Source organism: Nuphar pumila, chromosome 13 (assembly GCF_984573655.1).
Source record: "Nuphar pumila chromosome 13, dmNupPumi1.hap1.1, whole genome shotgun sequence".
NCBI classification, from domain to species: Eukaryota; Viridiplantae; Streptophyta; class Magnoliopsida; order Nymphaeales; family Nymphaeaceae; genus Nuphar; species Nuphar pumila.
Window position 1 is genome coordinate 96,861,408 of NC_143261.1, and position 20,465 is coordinate 96,881,872.

Below are 20,465 nucleotides of genomic sequence, written 5' to 3' on the forward strand. Positions count from 1 at the left end.
TATCGAGTATAGTGAACACGTTAAATATCATGATCCAAAGTAAGTCCAATTGGATTAAAAAACAAATGAATTTGTTCAAATTTAACAGAACTATACATTAAATCAGCTTAAATTTATAGTTTACATAAATATAAGTCATCTCTAATTCATGTGAAAACTAATAGAATAAGTAAAAAACTCAAAACAAATTATCCAGGTTCAACGCAGTTGAACTCAGGTTAAATCTTTCTAAACAAACCATACATTCCACTTATTTTGAAAATGTAATTTACAATAAATATGAAGAGGGTTCAACGAGCCAACTATGACCAATGTATTATATATGCAAGTGTTTTCATGCAAGTAATGTTGCTGTGCTATTGTCTGATAGATAGAAAAGACATTCTCTCTTCAATATTTGACGAAACTGATCAAATCACAAAAAGAAACCAAAATCTACACTTGATACCTGAAGAAAGAGGCTTAAATGTCTCTCCTCTTGAAATTCATTGAATGAAGAAACCTCTATTGTAAGATGTTTATTACACCACATACAAGCCTGGAAAAATATAAGCACATATTTCAAAATAGTTAAAGGGATAAATTAGAGAGTTCAAAGAAAATATGACGAAAAACAATCACGATTACCAGATTCTGTGCAATAAAACTAACTTGACAATAAAATGATGCCACATATATAAAGTCAAGTAGCATTATGAAGCAATGAAATGATGAAAGATGTTTGAGGATGTTCTGCCATGACCTGAAACATGGCAGCACTCCATCAGGTAGCGTGATTTTAAAGTAGTAAGGCCAACAAATCACTTCCACGTGAATACCTATTTGACATGCATCAACAGATATAGTATGAAATTACCTTGGTTGCAAGAATGAGAAACTGGGAAAGATTGTCACATGAGTTCCCAAGTTGTAAATATTTCCCAGCAACACGCAGTACAGCCCTGTTTGATTTGCATAGGGGAGCTTCCAAGCATGTTGACTCCTCCCAAATTGTCCATTACATCATTAAGGAAGGGCACGAAACAGCATTAAGAGAGAATACACATAAAACTGCCCAAAAAATGTGTTGATATCATAAACAAGTGGAGATTGCTTCAAACTTCATCACTGAGGTACAGAAATTAGAAATCAACAATTCTACATTTGGAAGGTTTTGAACTATAAATCCAGTCTCGACGATTCCCAGCTTTTGGTTGCAGCAACCGATAAATGTATGATATCAATAGTGAATCATGAAATTCTTATAAAGAAATGGAAGCCTCCAACAAGATCCACCACAATGCGAAAGTGTACACACCAAAAGCCACAAATGGGCTCACTCACAAAACCCACAGAAGGGGCAAGAACAAGAGGCTAAAATAAATAATATTTTATTAATGACCTTCATGCAAGAAGCATACATAATGTGGGGGCTTTGCCCCACAATTATACACAAAGGAGGACTCCATAGAAAGCCTTGGGACCCCAACGACTCTTATTTTTTGACTAGTCAACATGTTTTGACTAATTCAATTACAATTAAAAAAGTAAAAATCTAACCCTAGTTCCTATTTCTAGTTAACAAAAGAAAAGGAAATAAAAGAAAAAGAAAGAAAGAAAAAAATATATATTTATATATATAACATATATATATATATATATGCAATTTTAACACACTTCAAATTTACGATACAATAACTGAAAGTTTGTCTAATAAAAAGTGGAAAAGGAGAGCAACAAGAGGTTTGGTGAAGAAATCTGCTAATTGTTATTCTGATTTAACATAAAGCAGATCAACAGTCTCATGTAGATACTCCTCTCGAATATAGTGACAATCAATTTCGATGTGTTTAGTATGTTCATGAAAAGTATGATTGTTGACAATGTAGATCGCATTCTTAGTGTCACAACACATGCGAGAAGCTCTTGTCACTTGAACTCTCATATAAGCCAACAACCTTACGAGCCAGACAACCTCTATCATTGTAGATGTCATAGCCCAATATTCAACCTGAGTTGATGAAAGCGAAACCTTATTTTGCTTCTTGCATCACCACGAAATCAAAAATTCACCTAAGAAAACATAAAAACTCGTGGTTGAGTGTGTTACTGGGAACACCTCCTCAGTCAGCATCAGTATAAGAAATTTAATTTAAAGAAGATGAAGCAGACAGAAAGAGACGTCTTAATATATCTAATAATACGCAAAACTATTCCCATGTGAACAGAAGTGAAAGTGTGTTGAAATTGACTAGTTGTGTTTTCAACATGTGTTATGTTAGGTCTAGTAATTGAAAGATAAAAGAGTGCTCCAATAAGTTGTTTGTAAGGTATAGTATCTTCAAGAAGTTCTCTATCATCAATTCGCATCTTGGTATTGGCAATCTCAAAGGTATCAACTCTCTTATTATTTGTGACTCCAAACCTGGAGACGATGCCAAAAGCAAATTTAGACTGAAATAATAAATATTCTCTAGGGGAGTAAGCAATTTTGATTCCTAAGAAATATTTTAAAAAGCCTAAATCAATCATTTCAAAATGTTTTTTGAGAAATTTTTTAATATTTTCAACTCTCTGTTTATCTCCTCCAGTGATGATCATGTCATCCACATAGAGAAGAAGAAGTCCAGTATCAGTCAAACAAGTTCTAAATCTAATATCAACAATGTCACATGGGTGCGGGTGCAGCGCGATTTTAAAATTTTTGGACACGGGGACTCGGCTATATATATATATATATATATATATATATATATATATATATAAGTGCAAAGACAGCACAGTCTGTGACTGTGCACAGCACAGTCCACTGTGCAGCGCCTCTCCCCCCCCAAGATTTTTTTTTAATTCTGTAGCCCAGAAAATTTTTTTAAAAAAAAATCCAAAAAATGGACCAAAATGATCCTGGGTGCGTTGATGTTAAAATATGTGTATTATCGTCATTTGTAATCTCGTATATATTTATATTCATATATATATATAGATACATATACATATATATATATATATGTATATGTATATGTATATCTATATATATATGAATATAAATATATATTCTTTATTCACCCAAAAGGGTATTTCTGTAAATTCTTGTTTTGCGCATATTCCACTTTGGAATATTGCTTGTAATTTTCCATTTTTATTTTTTATTTTTCTTCTTTTTCCCTTTTTAATTTTCGGCTTTTGTGCCACATAGGGAGGCTCCCCAAAGAGTCGTTGGGGAGCCTCCAACGGTCACATATGTGACCGTTGGGGGCTCCCAACGACTCTCTTGGGAGCCCCCTTTGTGGCTCCTTTTCTTGCTTATAAATAGGGGCTCTCCCCTTTGTATTTTCTCACTTCTTGAGGGAGCTCTTGCTCCATTGTAATGGGGTTTTTACCCCTTCTCCATTATTTCTTCAATGATATGCAACTTATGACTTTATGTCATATTTTTCCCTTTTTATGGGTTTTATGTCTTAGCACATTATGTGCTTGTGTTGTTTCTCTTTAATGGGTATATTTGCACTTCACATGCATAAGTATGGGTTCATTATTGAACCCAACGTATTTCAAGTCATTTTCTAACATGGTATCAGAGCAAGGTTACGATGGGGTTGTCCTTTGGTGCAACGGAAAACGTGTTACTCAAGAAATGGTGAAGTATTCATTGCTCTTCCTTTTTGTTTTGAAGTTATTCGGTATGTATCCCTTTTCTTAAAGTATTATGCATTTGAAAAAATGTTTCTTGCATATAGTTTGTTCGATTAATGGCTATGATAGTTGAATTATGTCTTTTCACATTTCGTGTGCTCGTATATTTTAAAAAATATCTCCCTCAACTTTGGTGAACTCGTTTGTTGTTCAAATATATAATTTGTGTTTATCGAACTACTCATCGCATATAATAGCAATTTATGTTTTTTTCTTAAAATTACCTTCAATTATGTGAGATTTATAATTCTTACATAAGTATCTCATGATTGACCTATAAGTTAATTTTTAAAATTATATATATGATTTCTTGCTAAAAGTAATGATCTTTGCTTAAAAATTTTTAACTCTCATATGAACCCTAATTTGATTTGAGTTCCTCTTTTGATTATGAATTTTAGTGCATTTTTTGAAAATTTTGATATAATCCTTATATGAAAATCTCTCACATCTAAAATCTTTGTTGAATCCTAAAGTAGTTCTTGTTAATGATAACTTATAAGAACTCCTAAAAGTTTTTCAATGTTTCTTTTTTGAAAAATTGTTTATGATAAACCATTAGGAAAGATTTTTTAAAAGGAATTTCTCACACTACATAGAGTGCATAAGTTCATCTATTGCATCCTTTTGGTATAAATGATTTCATCTTTATAAACTTGTTGGTTTGTATTTTTCAAAAGTGAGCAAGTATTTTTCATAAGGTTTCGAAACCTCTTAGCAATATCTTTTAAAAATGCCTACATTGACCATAATATGGTTTTCTTTGTCCTCAATTGCAATTGTTAAAGTTTGAGAAGTTCAAGCATTGCTCTTTTTATAAAGTGCATACTTGCTCACTTTTGTGTATTTTTGTATTTTGTGCACATTTGTTTCTCAAATATTTGCGCTTGTATGCATTCCCTCCTTTTTATGAAATACATGCCTTAGTGCATGTTTGTTTACACCTTAGTGTGTATTTGTTCAAGTATTGTATGAGTGCTTTCGTGCACATCTTTTATAAAGCCTTTTGTGCTTACATGTGTATTATCTCTTCGTAGACATTTTTGCATTATGGAGCCTTTATGCACATTTCTTTTTGTGAAAAATATAATGAATTTAGATATTGAGTCATTTTTAAATCATTGTAAGTACTTTTAGCACTTTGTATGTTTCCGCATATCTCATCACAATCAAAGGATTTTTAAAATTGTTATATGGGATTTAATCCCAAATCTAGAAATTTTCAAGTATTTTAAATATTCTTTCCTTGAGTATTGTGTTAAAGCCTTCTTTGTGAACCATTACGGTTCTTATGATTTCTTTGATTAAAAGCTTGATTGTCTTGATGAATTCTTTATGTTGTTGTGTTTATTGCTTAATAAGTCTTTTTTGGTATAAATGACTTGTTTGAAGATTAAGCATAATTTGTGTTTATGCAAAATTGTTGTTATAAAGCACATTATTGATTATTGGACCTTTTGATTCAATTTTTTAATCGGTCCTCTTTTCTTTGAAAAATGATTCCTAAAGTGTTTATTGCCTTTTTGTGGCATTTATATTTGTCCATCACATGTTATTTAATGCATCTTTTATTTGGCCTTATTATTGTTATATTAGAGATGTTTGTTGAGGTGAGTTATGGGCACCTCGTGTTATATCATTTTAGTTTGTCCACCCTCTATATTATAGATGGTTGTTGAGGTGAGTTATGGGCACCTTGGGACTCTAAAATGATTTGTTGTATGATCTCTAATTATGAGTGTGTCACTCATTTTTTCTCTTGTGGCCATTGATATTATGGAAGCTTCTGTGAAATGTGATGGACATATGGTGTTTTGAAACCTTAAATGTTTTAAGGTATATTAAAATCAAGGGTTTTGGGATTATTGCCCAACCTTTTCTTGTTTATGAATCTTATGAGTGCATTTGCACATTTATGATTTTGTGTTCTTGTGGTTTTGCACAAATATTCTAAGTGTTCTTGGTGTGTGTATGATCACACATTTGTTCTCAAGAATTTTATTTTATCAATTATAGCATCTTGTTGAAGATATTTTTTACATGCATGTTATTGTTATGAGAAATCATTTTAAAAGGAGTATTGTTTTATTCGAGGTTTATTTTCATTACAAGTTTATTGCCTCAAAGGGTTTTTTTCCTGTTATGCCCATTATCTAAGTGTCATCATATGTAGACAAGAATTTTATTACACCTTCGTGTGTTTTTAGCCCTTTGTTGGCTTTTGCTCTCTTGGTCTAGTAGCTGAACACACTTGACTTGAGTATTTTTATATGTAGACAAGGCACGTTGATTCACACCATGGTGTGTGATTTTTTGCCTATGTTGGCGCCTGTGTCCTTGTTCTAGTCGCTTAGATGTATGCCCATGGTTGGCTTATTTCACTCATTTCAAGTGTCATCTTATGTAGACAAGATATGCATTGTGTTTTAGCCCATGGTTGGCTTATTACTCTTGTTCTAGTAGCTAAACATACTTGGTTTTAAGTGTATTTTTTACGTAGACAAGAGATACTTTTTAGTCCATGTTGGCATGTATTCTCTTGTTCTTGTCGTAGATGCACTTATTTCAAGTATTATTATATGTAGACATGAAGTTCTTTTACACACCTTTGTGTGTGTCTTTGGCCTTTAATAGCTTTATATTCTTGATCAAGTAGCTTATACACTTGATCTATGGGTTTTGGAGGACTAATGAGGAAGTTGTTTGTAATGGATAAACTATTGTTGAAATTTGCAAAATTTCATTCATGACTTGGGTTTTTCAAGTAACTCATATTTTTTTATATGGATATCAAGTTGATTTCTTAGCATTTAATCTATATATTAAGTGCTTATGGTTTTTGCCACCCTTATATGCAAAATGTGGATTTTGTCAATTAAGTATGACTTTCATAAATGATTTTAAAACCTTGTGAACTCTTGGGTTTATTTTGCCTAAAGTATGCTTGGAGACTTTGTTTCTCTTGTTTGGGACTTCATTACATGTTTGAAGCATGATCATTAATGAGTTCTTTGAGTATTAATTCATTTAATGATAAGTATATGCATATGCTCTTTATGGCCTTTTTGGGGCTCTCATTCAATAAAGCATAGGTATTTTATGCATCTTCGTAGGCTTCTTGTGGTATCCCTTTGTGGATCATTTTGTTTTTCCCCATTATGGGGTTATATTTGTCCAATGATGGACCTTATGAATGCATTATGCATTCTTGCAATTTATTTTTGCATAATTTGCTTCTGCTCAGTTTGTTTTAACATGATGTATGATTTTGAAACTTTAAGTGTCATTTCTGCATAATTTGCATAATTTCTAACATAGGTCATCCATAATTATGCTAGTTAGAAATGGTCCATTTGAGTAAAAGTGCAAAGATATGTTTTACTTGTCTCTTTGTTGATTCTCTACAGGATCGCTAAAGATGTGGAACATTAGATGCATCATGGATTCGATCGATGGGGAATTGGACTTGAAGACCTAGCTCAAACTGTCATGGAGATGGAGTTTTTTCTTAAAGACTTTTGAAGAATTGGACTTCGTCTCAAGATTTCCCTTTGATTTTCCAAACTTTCAGGGTTTTTTCCCCGCAAAGTTTGAGGGGGGATGTTAAAATATGTGTATTATCGTCATTTGTAATCTCGTATATATTTATATTCATATATATATAGATACATATACATATATATATGTATATGTATATCTATATATATATGAATATAAATATATATTCTTTATTTACCCAAAAGGGTATTTCTGTAAATTCCTGTTTTGCGCATATTCCACTTTGGAATATTGCTTGTAATTTTCCATTTTTATTTTTTATTTTTCTTCTTTTTCCCTTTTTAATTTTCGGCTTTTGTGCCACATAGGGAGGCTCCCCAAAGAGTCGTTGGGGAGCCTCCAACGGTCACATATGTGACCGTTGGGGGCTCCCAACGACTCTCTTGGGAGCCCCCTTTGTGGCTCCTTTTCTTGCTTATAAATAGGGGCTCTCCCCTTTGTATTTTCTCACTTCTTGAGGGAGCTCTTGCTCCATTGTAATGGGGTTTTTACCCCTTCTCCATTATTTCTTCAATGATATGCAACTTATGACTTTATGTCATATTTTTCCCTTTTTATGGGTTTTATGTCTTAGCACATTATGTTCTTGTGTTGTTTCTCTTTAATGGGTATATTTGCACTTCACATGCATAAGTATGGGTTCATTATTGAACCCAACGTATTTCAAGTCATTTTCTAACAGTTGACCACACCCAGGGTCGGGTTGACCGAGTCCAAGCCGCACCTGTGTCGGTGCGTGTCGACGCGGGTGTGTCGACCTTGGAGCCGAGTCCGTGTGACATAGAATATCAAGCATAACTCAACTAAACCGGTCATACCAAGTCTTTGGTGTTTGTTTAAGTCCATAAAGAGTTTTTTCCAGACGAAGAGTTTTACCCTTAGGAATACTTATACCTAATAGTGTTAGTTTTGCAACACCTTCAGTCTGTCCCACGTTGGAGCTGCAAAACAGAGAGAGGTAGAGGAAGGGAGAGAGAGGTTTGGAAAAACCGATACCCTGCTGTACATGGGTCGGCTGTTGTGTATTACTTTATATTAACATGAGATTACAAACAAAATTAGGGTACTAGAATACCCTTTTTACAATAATCAATATTACACAATGCCATTAATGAGGAATTGGGTGTCACGGGTCTGGATCTTCAGATCCATGACCCGTGACCAGAGAAAACACTTCTTTTCACCCTCCCTCAAGTTGTGCATGATCTTGAATCATGAACAACTTGCCTTTTAACGTCCAAAATTTGTCTTTGGTCAATCCTTTTGTAAATATATCCGCCACTTGATCTGTAGTTCTAACAAATTCAGGCTCAATCTCTTTCTCTTCTACCTTTTGTCTCACAAAATGCTGGCTATTTCAATATGCTTGGCACGACTGTGATGAATTGGATTAAAAGACATACTAATGGCACTCTGGTTGTCACATAAAAGAAGTGAACGAGATATCGATTCTCCTACTTCTGTCAGTAGATGTCTAACCCAAGTAGCCTCAGCAGTGGCGGCTGCCATTGACCTGTATTCAGCCTCTGTACAGGATCTGGCAACAGCCTTTTGTTTCTTACTACTCCAAGAAACCAAATTCATACCAATAAATACACAATAGCCGGATACTGATCTGCGTTCATCTGGATCTCCCGCCCAGTCCGCATCAGAATAAATAGTGATCTCATGTGCACTTTGCCCATTTGTATTTCGTTTATATATGAGACCATCCCCAACCGTTCCCTTGAGATATCGTAGTATTCGTTTAACTGCTTCCATATGCCCTTCACATGGGGCATGCATAAACTGAGAAACTTGATTCACCGAGTATACTATATCAGGGCGAGTAAAAGTGAGGTATTGTAACATACCCACTATGCTACGGTACTGTGTGGGATTATCAAATGGATCTCCATCTTGAGAGCTAAGCCTTTGATGAAGAACGCTAGGAGTGCTTAAGGGCTTGCAGTCTTTCATACCCGCTTTATTGAGAACATCAATAGTATACTTATGTTGAGTGAGAGTCATTTCTTCAAAGGAACTGTCAACTTCAACTCCAAGAAAGTACCGTAGTTTGCCAAGGTCCTTCATTTTGAACCTTTGATTCAAGAGATGTTTGACTTCTTCAATGTGATCATTGGAACTGCCAGTAATGATGATATCATCCACATATATCAACAACAGAGTAGTTGTGTCTTGGTCCTTAAATATAAATAAGGAGTGGTCAAGAAGAGATTTCTTAAAACCATATTTTTGTATTTCAAGAGAAAAGCTGTCAAACCAAGATCGAGATGCCTGCTTCAATCCATATATCGCCCTTTTTAGTTTGCAGACATATTTTTTAGGATTACCTTCTGCGTAACCCGTGGGTTGTTCCATGTAAACTTCCTCTCTCAAATCTCCATGAAGAAAGGCATTCTTCACATCAAGTTGACTAATGGTCCATTGGTGTTCAATGGCTAAAGAAAGTATGACTCGGATTGTCCCCATCCTCACCACTGGACTAAAGGTTTCATCATAGTCCTGTCCTTGCTCCTGTGTAAAACCTTTGGCCACAAGTCTCGCCTTGTATCGCTCTATAGTCCCATCTGGTTTATACTTTATTTTGTACACCCATTTCGAACCAGCAACATTTTTGTCAGGTGGTCTTGATACTACATCCCACGTACCGCATTCATGTAGAGCTTCCATCTCCTCATTCATAGCTTCAATCCATCTTCTGGAATTTGATGCTTGAGAGAACGTTGTGGGTTCATCTTCTTTATTCAAGGCTGTTAGAAAGAGTTGAAAATCTAATGAGAAATTTTCATAACTGACCCACCTTTCAATTGGATGGCGAGGACGTGTGGATCTTCTAGTATCAACAATGTTGGATGTTGAGGATGTGTCCATGTCTGAATCAACTATAGTGGGTGACTCTCTTTCTCGTCGAGTATATACAAAACCTATATATCTTCCTGGATTCAAGGTTGAGTCTGTATTTTCATGATCAATCATCCCATCAGTAGACACAGGTATCTTATCCTTTTGAGTGCAATTTGAGCAAGCATCACTAGCTCCTGTGAGAAGTTTATAGTTCAACCAAGGATAGTAAGTCTGAACTTCATGTTTTGATTCTGAAGAACTATTACATTGACAATCAAAATTCAATTCATCAAATATGACATTTCTTGATATTTTGATGCGCTTGCTCACCGGATCGTAGCATCTGTACCCTTTATAGTCATCGGCATAACCCACAAACCTGCACTTCAAAGCCTTGTCTCCTTACTTGTCTTTTTTTGGTATTCACCCCAACTACTATGATTTGCATGTGTTTGGCTGTTTATGCTATGTTCATGTCATGTGAGTATGTCTGAACAAGTCTGTTCCAAAGTTGCATGGCAGTGCAGTCATCTGGAATGGCTACAAGAACCTCTTGTGAGAGTGTTGATGTAATATAAGCAACAAGCGCTTGGTCTCTTTTCATCCAAGCCACAAATTCAGGATTTCTAACATATACGGTAGTAGATTCCCCTTTGTTGTCCCTTTCTTCTTGTGATATGAACTCAGGAGGAACTGGAATGGATCCATCCAGATGTCCAGAAAGATCCTGACTCCTAATAAAAGGTATGATTTGCCTCTTCCAAGTCAAGAAATTTCCATTATTTAATTTTTCAGACACAAGTTGGCTGAGGAAACTTGAAGAAAGAACTGACTGGTTAGGAAGAGAATTCATGTTTCACAGAATGAAGAATGTATTCAGCACAATCTGCTTACAGTTCTGTAATTTTTCCCCTTTTTTTTCTTTTTTTTTTTTGCAGGAACTAATTCAGATTGCTGATACGGAACAGAAATTTAAAGACAATCAGATTTCTGATTTGTATATGAAATGGAATGTCGGATATGGAAATCCAAAAAAAAGAAAAATGTGCATATGTATTCCTAATGTCGGCTTGTTAATGGCTGAATGAGGGAATCTGGGCTGAAGCACTCAAGAGATAAAAACAAACAGTGGCGAAACCAAGGTTCGACCACCACCAACGTAGGAGAAAAAGAAACTGTAGAAAGAAAAATTGAGAAAAGAAGAGGATGAATCCAAAGTTGGCTGGATGAGAAAAGAGGGGGAGTCGTGATTCCCAGAAACCGAAAAGGAAATCTCAGTTGTCTGGATCAGTCGTGAACCCAAGAAGAGACGAGAAACAGGCTGAGACTGACTGGGTCAGTCGTGATTCCAGAAAGAAATAGGGAATAGGTGTAGGATCTGCTGAGACTGATTGGGTCAGTCGTGAATCCAAAAAGAAAGGAAAACAGAAACAGCCGTACCTTTTTTTTTTTGATTGATTTTCAGACTTTGGAAGAGGAAATAGAGGAGAAGAGGATCTTCAGACATGTCTTTTTGAATCGATCCCAGTTTCAGCTGAAGCGTGGCTCTGATACCATGTTAGTTTTGCAACACCTTCAGTCTGTCCCACGTTGGAGCTGCAAAACAGAGAGAGGTAGAGGAAGGGAGAGAGAGGTTTGGAAAAAACCGATACCCTGCTGTACATGGGTCGGTTGTTGTGTATTACTTTATATTAACATGAGATTACAAACAAAATTAGGGTACTAGAATACCCTTTTTACAATAATCAATATTACACAATGCCATTAATGAGGAATTGGGTGTCACGGGTCTGGATCTTCAGATCCATGACCCGTGACCAGAGAAAACACTTCTTTTCACATCCATATAAACTTCTTCAACTAGTTTTCCATTAAGAAAAACATTTTTAACATCCATTTGAAATGTAAGTCATTTTTTAACAGAGGCTAATGCTACTAGAGTTCTAATCGTGGTCATTATAGCGACTAGAGCAAAGGTTTTCTCATAATCTGTCATATTCTTGGGAATATCCCTTGGCAACTAATCTAGCTTTATATCTTTTAAAAGTTTTATGACTCTCTGTTTTAATCTTGTATACCCACCTACAACCTATAGGTTTATTTTCTTTTGAAACATCTTGAATTGTTCAAGTATTAGCCCTTTCGAAAGCTTCTAACTCTATTTTCATGGCTTCTACCCATTCAGAATGTTCTTTAGCATGAGTATAGGTTGAAGGTTCTACATATGAATGAATTAATGCAATGAATGCCTTATATTTTGGAAAAAAAGAGTTATAAGACACAAACTTTTCAGGTGGTTTAGAAACCCTAGATGAACTTCTAGTATAAACTTCAGGTTGTTCAGCATGTTTCTCTAGTGCACATGGTTGGTTAAGGTCCCTACCCCTAGAATATTGTAAAGACTTTTTGTTCCTATAAGTTTGCTCTTCAGGAATTATATCATCATGATCATTATCAAGATCACATTCATCTATTATATCAAGACCAATATCCAGGTCACATTCATAATCACATTTTTCACTACTTGAACTTAAATCAAATAAAAAGGAATATTTATCTACTTCCTTCGCATTTTCAAAGTCAAAGAAACTTTCTTTTTGCAAAAAGGTCACATTACATGAAACATATAATTTTTTATTTTTATGATCAAATCACCTATAGGCTTTTTGGTTATCTACATAACCCAAGAAGGCACAAAGAATAGCACGGCGGAAGAGTTTATCATTTTTGTTAGTAAAAACAAAAAAGTTGAACCAAAAAAAATTTAGTTCAGCATAATCAGGAGATAATTTAAAGAGTTCTTCAACTGGTGTTATATTTTGCAAAAGAAAAAAAGGCATTTTATTGATGAAATACATAGCAGTTAGGACTGTTTCAGCCCAAAATTCTTTTGGCACTTATTTGTTATTAGTAAAGTTTTGGTTGTTTCCATAATATGTCTGTGTTTTTGTTCAGTCAAATCATTTTGTTGTGGTGTATGAGGACAAGATCTTTAATGTGATACCATGCAAATTTAGATAGATTTATGTTTGAGGAAGTAGATCCAAATATACCTAGAAAAATCATCAACAAAAATGCATAGTATGCATATCCACCCTTTGATATAACTGGTGTTGGCCCCCAAACATCTAAATATATTAGCTCAAGCAGTCTAGAAGAAAAGAAAGTTTCTTTATGAAATGATAATCTCTTTATTTTACCAAGAATACAATCTTTACATGTAAAATTTCCAGAGTTACAAAATGTTTCCAAATTTGAAAAGTGTTGGATTTTGGATACATTTGGATGACCAAGTCGTTTGTGCCATAAATCTAACTATAACTTTTGAACAATATAACAAAAGGTATCCTTGGGTATTTCCAAAAAATCCATGAAATAGAGACCTCATTCTCTATGACCTTTCCAAATCAGCTTCGTTGACCGACAATCCTGTACCCAACTAGGGATGGCAGTGAGGCAGGGCGGGGGACAAGGTCTCCACCCCCGCCCCGCCTCAAGATTAGAACCTCCATCCTCACCTCCATCCCTGCACGGGGATGGATTTTAACCTCCACCCTCGCCTTCATCCCCGTTTCATGTCCTCCATCCCCGGTTCAAACGGGGATGAGGCGGGGATCGTGGCGGGGACGGGGCGGGGCTGGGAAAAGTGTACGTCCATCCCCGCCTCCATCCCCAAACGGGGATGGATTTTAACCTTTGTCCCCGCCTCCATCCATGTTTCATACCCTTCATCCCCGGTCCAAATGGAGTGAGGCGGGGCGGGGGCCCGCTTTCTCCCGGTCCATTGCCATCCCTATACCCAACAACATTATATCCATGGTCAGATATTTGTGAAATTGATAAAAGATTTAAATTTAACTTAGAAAAATATCTAGCTTTTAGAATAGTAAATTTTTTAGAGTTTTGCAAAATATTTTCAAAATTCATCTTTCCTTCTATTTCAAAAGATGTACCATCAACTGTAAAAACATTTGATATGCTTGAGTTGGTATGACATTCACATAAAGATTTACTATTAGGGGTCATATGAAAAGAAGCACCAGAATCAAGAATTCAAGAAGTTTTACCGAGATCGGAGAAGGATGAAATTACTGCTCCAATTGAGGTTTTATTTGAAGAAGATACCCCTTTAAGATGTTGGAGAATTTTTAAAAGTTATGACATCAATATGGGGGCATCACGAGGTTTGTTTTCATTAGTCTCTTGTGAAGAGCCAACTGAAGCCACCATGTTTTCCTTTCTTCTTCTAAACTTTGGGCATTGAGGTTTAGTGTGCTCATGTTTATAACAGTTATAACAAATAAAAAAAATTGTCATAATTATTGCCTTGTTTCCAATAAGGCTTATTATCATGTTAGTTTTCTTATTTTCAATGAGGTGACTTGCAGGGGTATATGTAGTTTCTCGGTCTAGAGACAACCAAAACGGAGTCGTCTTCATTTTTCAAAGAGTGGTCGTTTAGCTTATTCTCTTCCATATTCAATTGTTCGATAGTGTCAACAATAGAGGATACTTTTCCTCTTTGGAGAAAAGTCTATTTGGTGCTTTCAGACTCTGGTCTCAAGCCAATTATAAATTGATATAAATGTTCTGCATCAAGTTGCTTTTGTCGGAGCTCTATATCTTTCGGGCAATGCCGCTTAAGCTCAAGAATGGATAATTCTTCTCAAAGTTCAGACAATTTATTGTAATATTCCCTAATACTTTTGGCTTTTTGAGTCATTGTCCGAACTTTATTTCATAGATTGCACACATGTGCAACTATGTCATAGGGATTCGGCTAGCAGGGTGCCGCACCCGCGTCGACGCGACTCGACGCGGGTGCGGCACCGGGTGCGGTCAACCCGATCCTGGGTGCGTTGACCGCACCCAGGGTCATTTCGGTCCATTTTTGTTTGGATTTTTTAAAAAAAAAAATTTGCCCTACGAAATGGGCTGCGGAATTTTAAAAAAAAATTGCTAAGTTGCTACTCTTGTTTTATAAAGGGGCACTTGTGTCAACATCTGACGAGCTTTGTTGGCATCCCATGCTATTCCTGCCTCCAAACAATTAATTCACAGCGTTGGAAAACATACTGTTAACTTCCTCTCTCCATAATAAATGATAATGGTGGTGGCTATTAGTATTCACTTTTCTCCTGACGAGATGGGTGCTCTAGCCGTAGCCTTGTGTAGACCTCTCTTTTCCACATGTCAAATCCAATAAATTTCTTTTAGTTGTCATCTGTGTGCAACTGTATATAAAATGAAATTTGAAGAACCCTATGCAGTGGCGTGGCAGTGGCGTCGTAGGCCTCGTGAAGACTCTCTCTCCAACAAACCACGTCAAACCTTTCGCTTATATTTTTTTTCGTGAAGACCAGGGAGTTTCAGACATGATTGAATCATGACAATCAGCAGAACGCAGCAGGTTGGGTCGATCAGATTGCCAATCCTTTCGGTTCATCAATTTTGTCTCGTTGAGCCAAAGTACACAACAAGCAGAACGTGGGTAACAAGTCTTCAAACAAACACACCAGTAAAAAAAAACTGAACCCCGACCCGCGTCAGGGGAACCCCCGACCCCCTTATATATATATATATATATATATATATATATATATATATATATATATATATATACATACATTTTTTGCCCCTACCGCACCCCCGCACCTGGGTTTTTTGGAAGCGCCGAATCCCCGCACCCGCACCCATATGACATAGTTGTGCAATATCCTTAAGAGAATACATATTCTTTAAGGTATTCCCAGGCTTTATTGGCATGCTGAAATTTTGCGAGACTAAAGCATTTTTTAATATACACGCCATTGATTAACCAAGACATGATCTTGGCATGCCCTATTCTCCACTCTTTCCACTTTTTCTCATAAGTGGCTAGTGCCTTAGTCTTCTCACCATTCGTAAGAGGCACCTCTTTTTAGTTATCTACCTTTATGAGGACTAGTTTAGGCTCTAGATCGAAATCATCAATTAACCCCCATAATCATTTTCCCCATATGTGGTGTTTCATTATTGAAGACCACATTACAAAATTAGTATGGAGTTTCATGGGTACGATGGTGATTTCTCGTTGTCCTCCATTTTTACAAAGTAGAGAGAAAGAAAAAAAATAATAGATGAGAAAGGAGAGAGTAGTAGCACGAGCACACCACCACGAATACACAAGCTAATGAACCATGCTTGCACAATCACACGAGCACTTGAATCACCAAGAAATTCTTTCTTTCTCCCATGAATACGGAAAATGAGGCAATATGCAATCTTCAAGTGTCAAGAGTGAACCTTACTCTAATACCATGTAAAGAAACGAAAGCCTCCAACAAGATCCACCACAATGCCAAAGTGTACACACTAAAAGCCACAAATGAGCTCACTCACAAAACCCACACAAGGGACAAGAACAAGAGGCTAAAATAAACAATATTTTATTAATGACCTTCATGCAAGAAGCATACATAATATAGGGGCTTTGCCCCATATTTATACACAAAGGAGGAGGACTCCATAGAGAGTCGTTGGAGTCCCAATGGCTAAAAATAGAGCTGTTGGGATCCCAACGACTCTTATGTTTGACTAGTCAACATGTGTTGACTAGTTTAATTACAAATAAAAAAGCAAAAATCTAACCCTAGTTCCTATTTCTAGTTAACAAAAGAAAATGAAATAAAAGAAAAATAAAAAAAGAGAAATATATATATATATATATATGTGTGTGTGTGTGTGTGTACAATTTTAACAATTCTAAGGCCAGTTTTTAAACTTGAGATTTTTTGAGCACTGACAAGGCATCAAAAACACATCATTTGTTGTCATTACAAGAACAAGTAGGTTTTAGAGTTGCAGCAAACTATGGAGCAATTAGATTATCATTAGTGCTAGACGAGCAAATTATGAATCAGTTAACTTACATCATCCCCAGATGGATAAGAATGGGCACAATATTGATGGTAGAGGTAGAGATATGCCAGTTCTGATTCAATTGGAAGAAGAGAAAGGACGGCAAACAATTGCCCAAGAGACAAATTCTTTCCACCAACAGCAACTGATTATCCTAACCACAGGAACTTCCATGCCAGATCTAGAGGCATACATGCATTGGTCAAAATTACATCTGACCCATCACAATGGCACCTGCTTGATAGGGAGCTGCAAATCTGCCCAACAGCACTGCAACACCAATTTCGTGATATGGGCATTGTGGTACCTAGAATGCAAGCTGATGCAATTGCTACATCTATGACAGGGTATTTTCAATGCAGCACAAAGGTTCATTTAAGAGAAACAGCCAGATTCCTCAAAGAGGCTGATTTTAGGAGGGGTTGGGCTAGAAAGAGAAAGTTCAAAGATGGCATGTTTGCACAAAATGATCATATCGTAGAGCACCAGGTTCTTTAGGCACTTAGTACCCATGACCCTGATAACAATGACTCCAGACAAATACGGCCAACATCATGCCAAAATTCTTCTTTCAACAGGAAATAGTTGCTCAGCTTAAGTACTACCAATCTAAACATGGCATTAGATGTTGCAAGTAAAATGATGTAAACAGAATAGAAACAGCAAAATTCTTAGAGAAGCAAAATGTAATACCATGCACTTCTGAACCAACTGTGTACATGTCAGTTGTGTTGTGCCCTCCTTATTGCTTAATTCTCAAATTAATTTTATATACCATACAACTCACACGTCACAACCAATCCTTCAACAAGGGCAAGCCAACCACACCCTGAAGGGCAAAGAACACTTCAATGTAATAGAAAACAGCAGTGGGAAGTCCAATTGATAATAAAAAATATCCCACCAACCAAGCAACAAAAGAAAACTAAAATGTGATGGATACTATAAGGCATTCTGCAACGCAATCCAGGTCGGACTCATTAGATATGTCTGATTGTTCAAGTTGATTAAGAAGTAGAATACGGGTTTCAAGTACCTGCAAATAATAGTAAAATATAAAAGCTAAAATAGAACAGATATAATAGATATAAAGAGATTTAAACATCAAGAAATGGCTAATTCACTAAATTAAACTCACAAGTTCAGGCAAGTCAGCAAGAATCACGAAAAACAAAAACAATAAAAGACAGACCAAGTTCAAGTAGTCAAGTCTGTCCAAGGTTCTTAATTTCTTATGTTCACACAAATATAGTACTTTTCATTTAGTCATTGTTTAGATTTGGTATCTCCACACCAAACAGAGAAAACAGGTCAGCAAGCAAAAACAATGCATATTTAGGCAAAAAAAATTGAAAAAAAAAGGATTCTTATAAAGATGCATCATCAAAGGGCATAACAAGAAATGAGGAAAGAACAAAGGCAACAAATGGATAAAATTTCCCCAAGGTTCAATCACCCAAAACTAAAACAAAACATCATAAAGTCATGCACCCTCCAGTTTTGGAAAACTAAATATGGATTGTAAGTAATAAGCTTAGAAAGCACATATAATCAAGTCAACAATATCAAAGATTTTCCTTCTTAAGAAAGCTCCCTTTCGTCATTAAATTTTTGCAGGCTACATTTCTCAACCCATTTATTTGCACGGTATTACAGGAAACAGTTCGATTGGTCAAGTATAGCAGCTGCCACCAGCAATCAGTTTTTATCTTCAACCTAATAACCTTTTGTTTTTTTTCAACAATGGATTTCAAATTTTGAAAGGACTTACTAGAAGCAAGATCTCCAAATCAAGTTCATTGTGATAACCTAGTCAATTGATATATTTTCCATAAACTGCTGAGAATATTAAAGACTATAGAGTACATGAATACCTAATACACTAAACATCAGCAGTTTCATGGTTCTCTAGGAACAACGTTTAAGAACCTGACAGGTTAACCTAGTGACTCGCCCAAGCCAAACCAATTCAGCACCTAACCTGGTCGATCCAATAGCTTATCCAGATTTCTGTGCCAAGTGATGGGCTCATCCAGTCGAGTAACTGACTTGACCTAGCCAAGTCCATCATTGCAATAATGGAATCATCAAGATAAAAGATCAACCTCCTTGCACAGAATTGCGCCACCCATTACAACCCACATTTCATCAAAGCTTGAAAGCCCCGAAGCCAAGAATTGGCGGAAGACATGCCGCCTACGACACCCACAAACTCAACACCCCCGAGATCACTACAGAATTGCATTCTCAAAAAATTAAGTAAACAAATAAATAAATCCATGTACCCCCGTGCTCAGATCAAAGGAAACCCAAGACCCACAACGAGCGCTCCGTCATTTTAATTGAACCCACATTCTCATTCATACAATGCTGGCAAAATCACGAAATCTTTCGCAATAAATGGCATCATGTATAATCTAAAACCCGTATGAAAATAATCAATGATCCTGAACTTATCGATGCGGCAAGATTGGTGGAAAGTAATTTGCAATAACGGAACGACTAGAGAACTGAACAGAAACCCTAATTTTTCGGTACCTCCGTAACTCTAATTTCCTGCAATAGAGACCGCACGTCGTTCCACTCTTTCTCTCCCTCCATCTTCTTCTTCTTCTTCTCTCTCTCTCTCTCTCTCTCTCTCTCTCTCTCTCTCTCTGTGCATTCCCGCGCGTCATTATATGGCCTAGAGACTCAAAATATGCCAACAATGAACTTTGACTTTCCCTTACACTTTGACTGCCCGCGTTCTTGAAATTTAAAGAGAAGCTGCAAAAATAAGGCTATTCGAATCTGAGGGAGTGTTTGGTTGCTTGTCCAATATTGTATAAAACAGTATAATAGAACTGACAGAACACATGTTTTTATGTTCTTTAATAACTGTTATTCGTCCACTCAAGTCGGAAATCATATTTGTCCTAAACTGTAATAAAATAAATCATAAATAAACCAAAAAACCTTAAGCTAAAATAAAAAACTAATCAAATTAAATATAAAGAGCCCTATGTAGAAAAAATTCATTCAAAAAGCCTTCATAAAAGAAATCTCTTGTTTTTTATATTTAATTCAAGCTATAAAAATAATATCAAATAAAAGCCCTAATTCAAACCCTATATAAAAAAGGCTTAATTCAATTATCTAATTCAAAAAATCTTAATTTGAAAAACTCTAATTCAAACCTAATGAGAGAGAGAGAAGACAAAGGGAGAGAGAGAATGGAAAGAAAGAAAAGGGAGAGAGAGAGTTGCTAACCTTCTTCTCCGCCATTAATGTGAGTTATGGAGCTTTGTGAGTGATTCTTCAGCCCAAGGATGCACATAGAGAGAGGAGTGAAATGAGAGTCAAGGTATATACCCTGCCTAAGCAATATGATGGCTGGATTGGGTCATGTTTTTTGTTGGGTGCCAAACCCGGACCGAGTATTCTATATATATTTAATAAAAATTATATTTTTTTAAAATATGCAGGTACGGGTTAGGGATTCTATTTTC

The 20,465-nt window shown here is 35.9% G+C and overlaps 1 protein-coding gene across 1 annotated transcript in view; it reads right to left on the minus strand.

Moving 5' to 3' along the window:
• The window catches only part of LOC149819331 (holliday junction resolvase), a 34,387-nt gene extending 14,146 nt beyond the window's left edge, over positions 1-20,241 (minus strand). The window contains exons 1-6 of the mRNA XM_089986382.1: positions 20,227-20,241; positions 17,921-18,013; positions 17,775-17,806; positions 17,212-17,284; positions 16,989-17,105; positions 449-538 (exon numbers count right to left, since the gene is read on the minus strand). Of these exons, the coding sequence (XP_089842508.1) occupies positions 449-538; positions 16,989-17,105; positions 17,212-17,284; positions 17,775-17,806; positions 17,921-18,013; positions 20,227-20,241 (420 nt within the window). The remainder of the gene's footprint in view (positions 1-448; positions 539-16,988; positions 17,106-17,211; positions 17,285-17,774; positions 17,807-17,920; positions 18,014-20,226) is intronic.
• Positions 20,242-20,465: the final 224 nt, after the last annotated feature.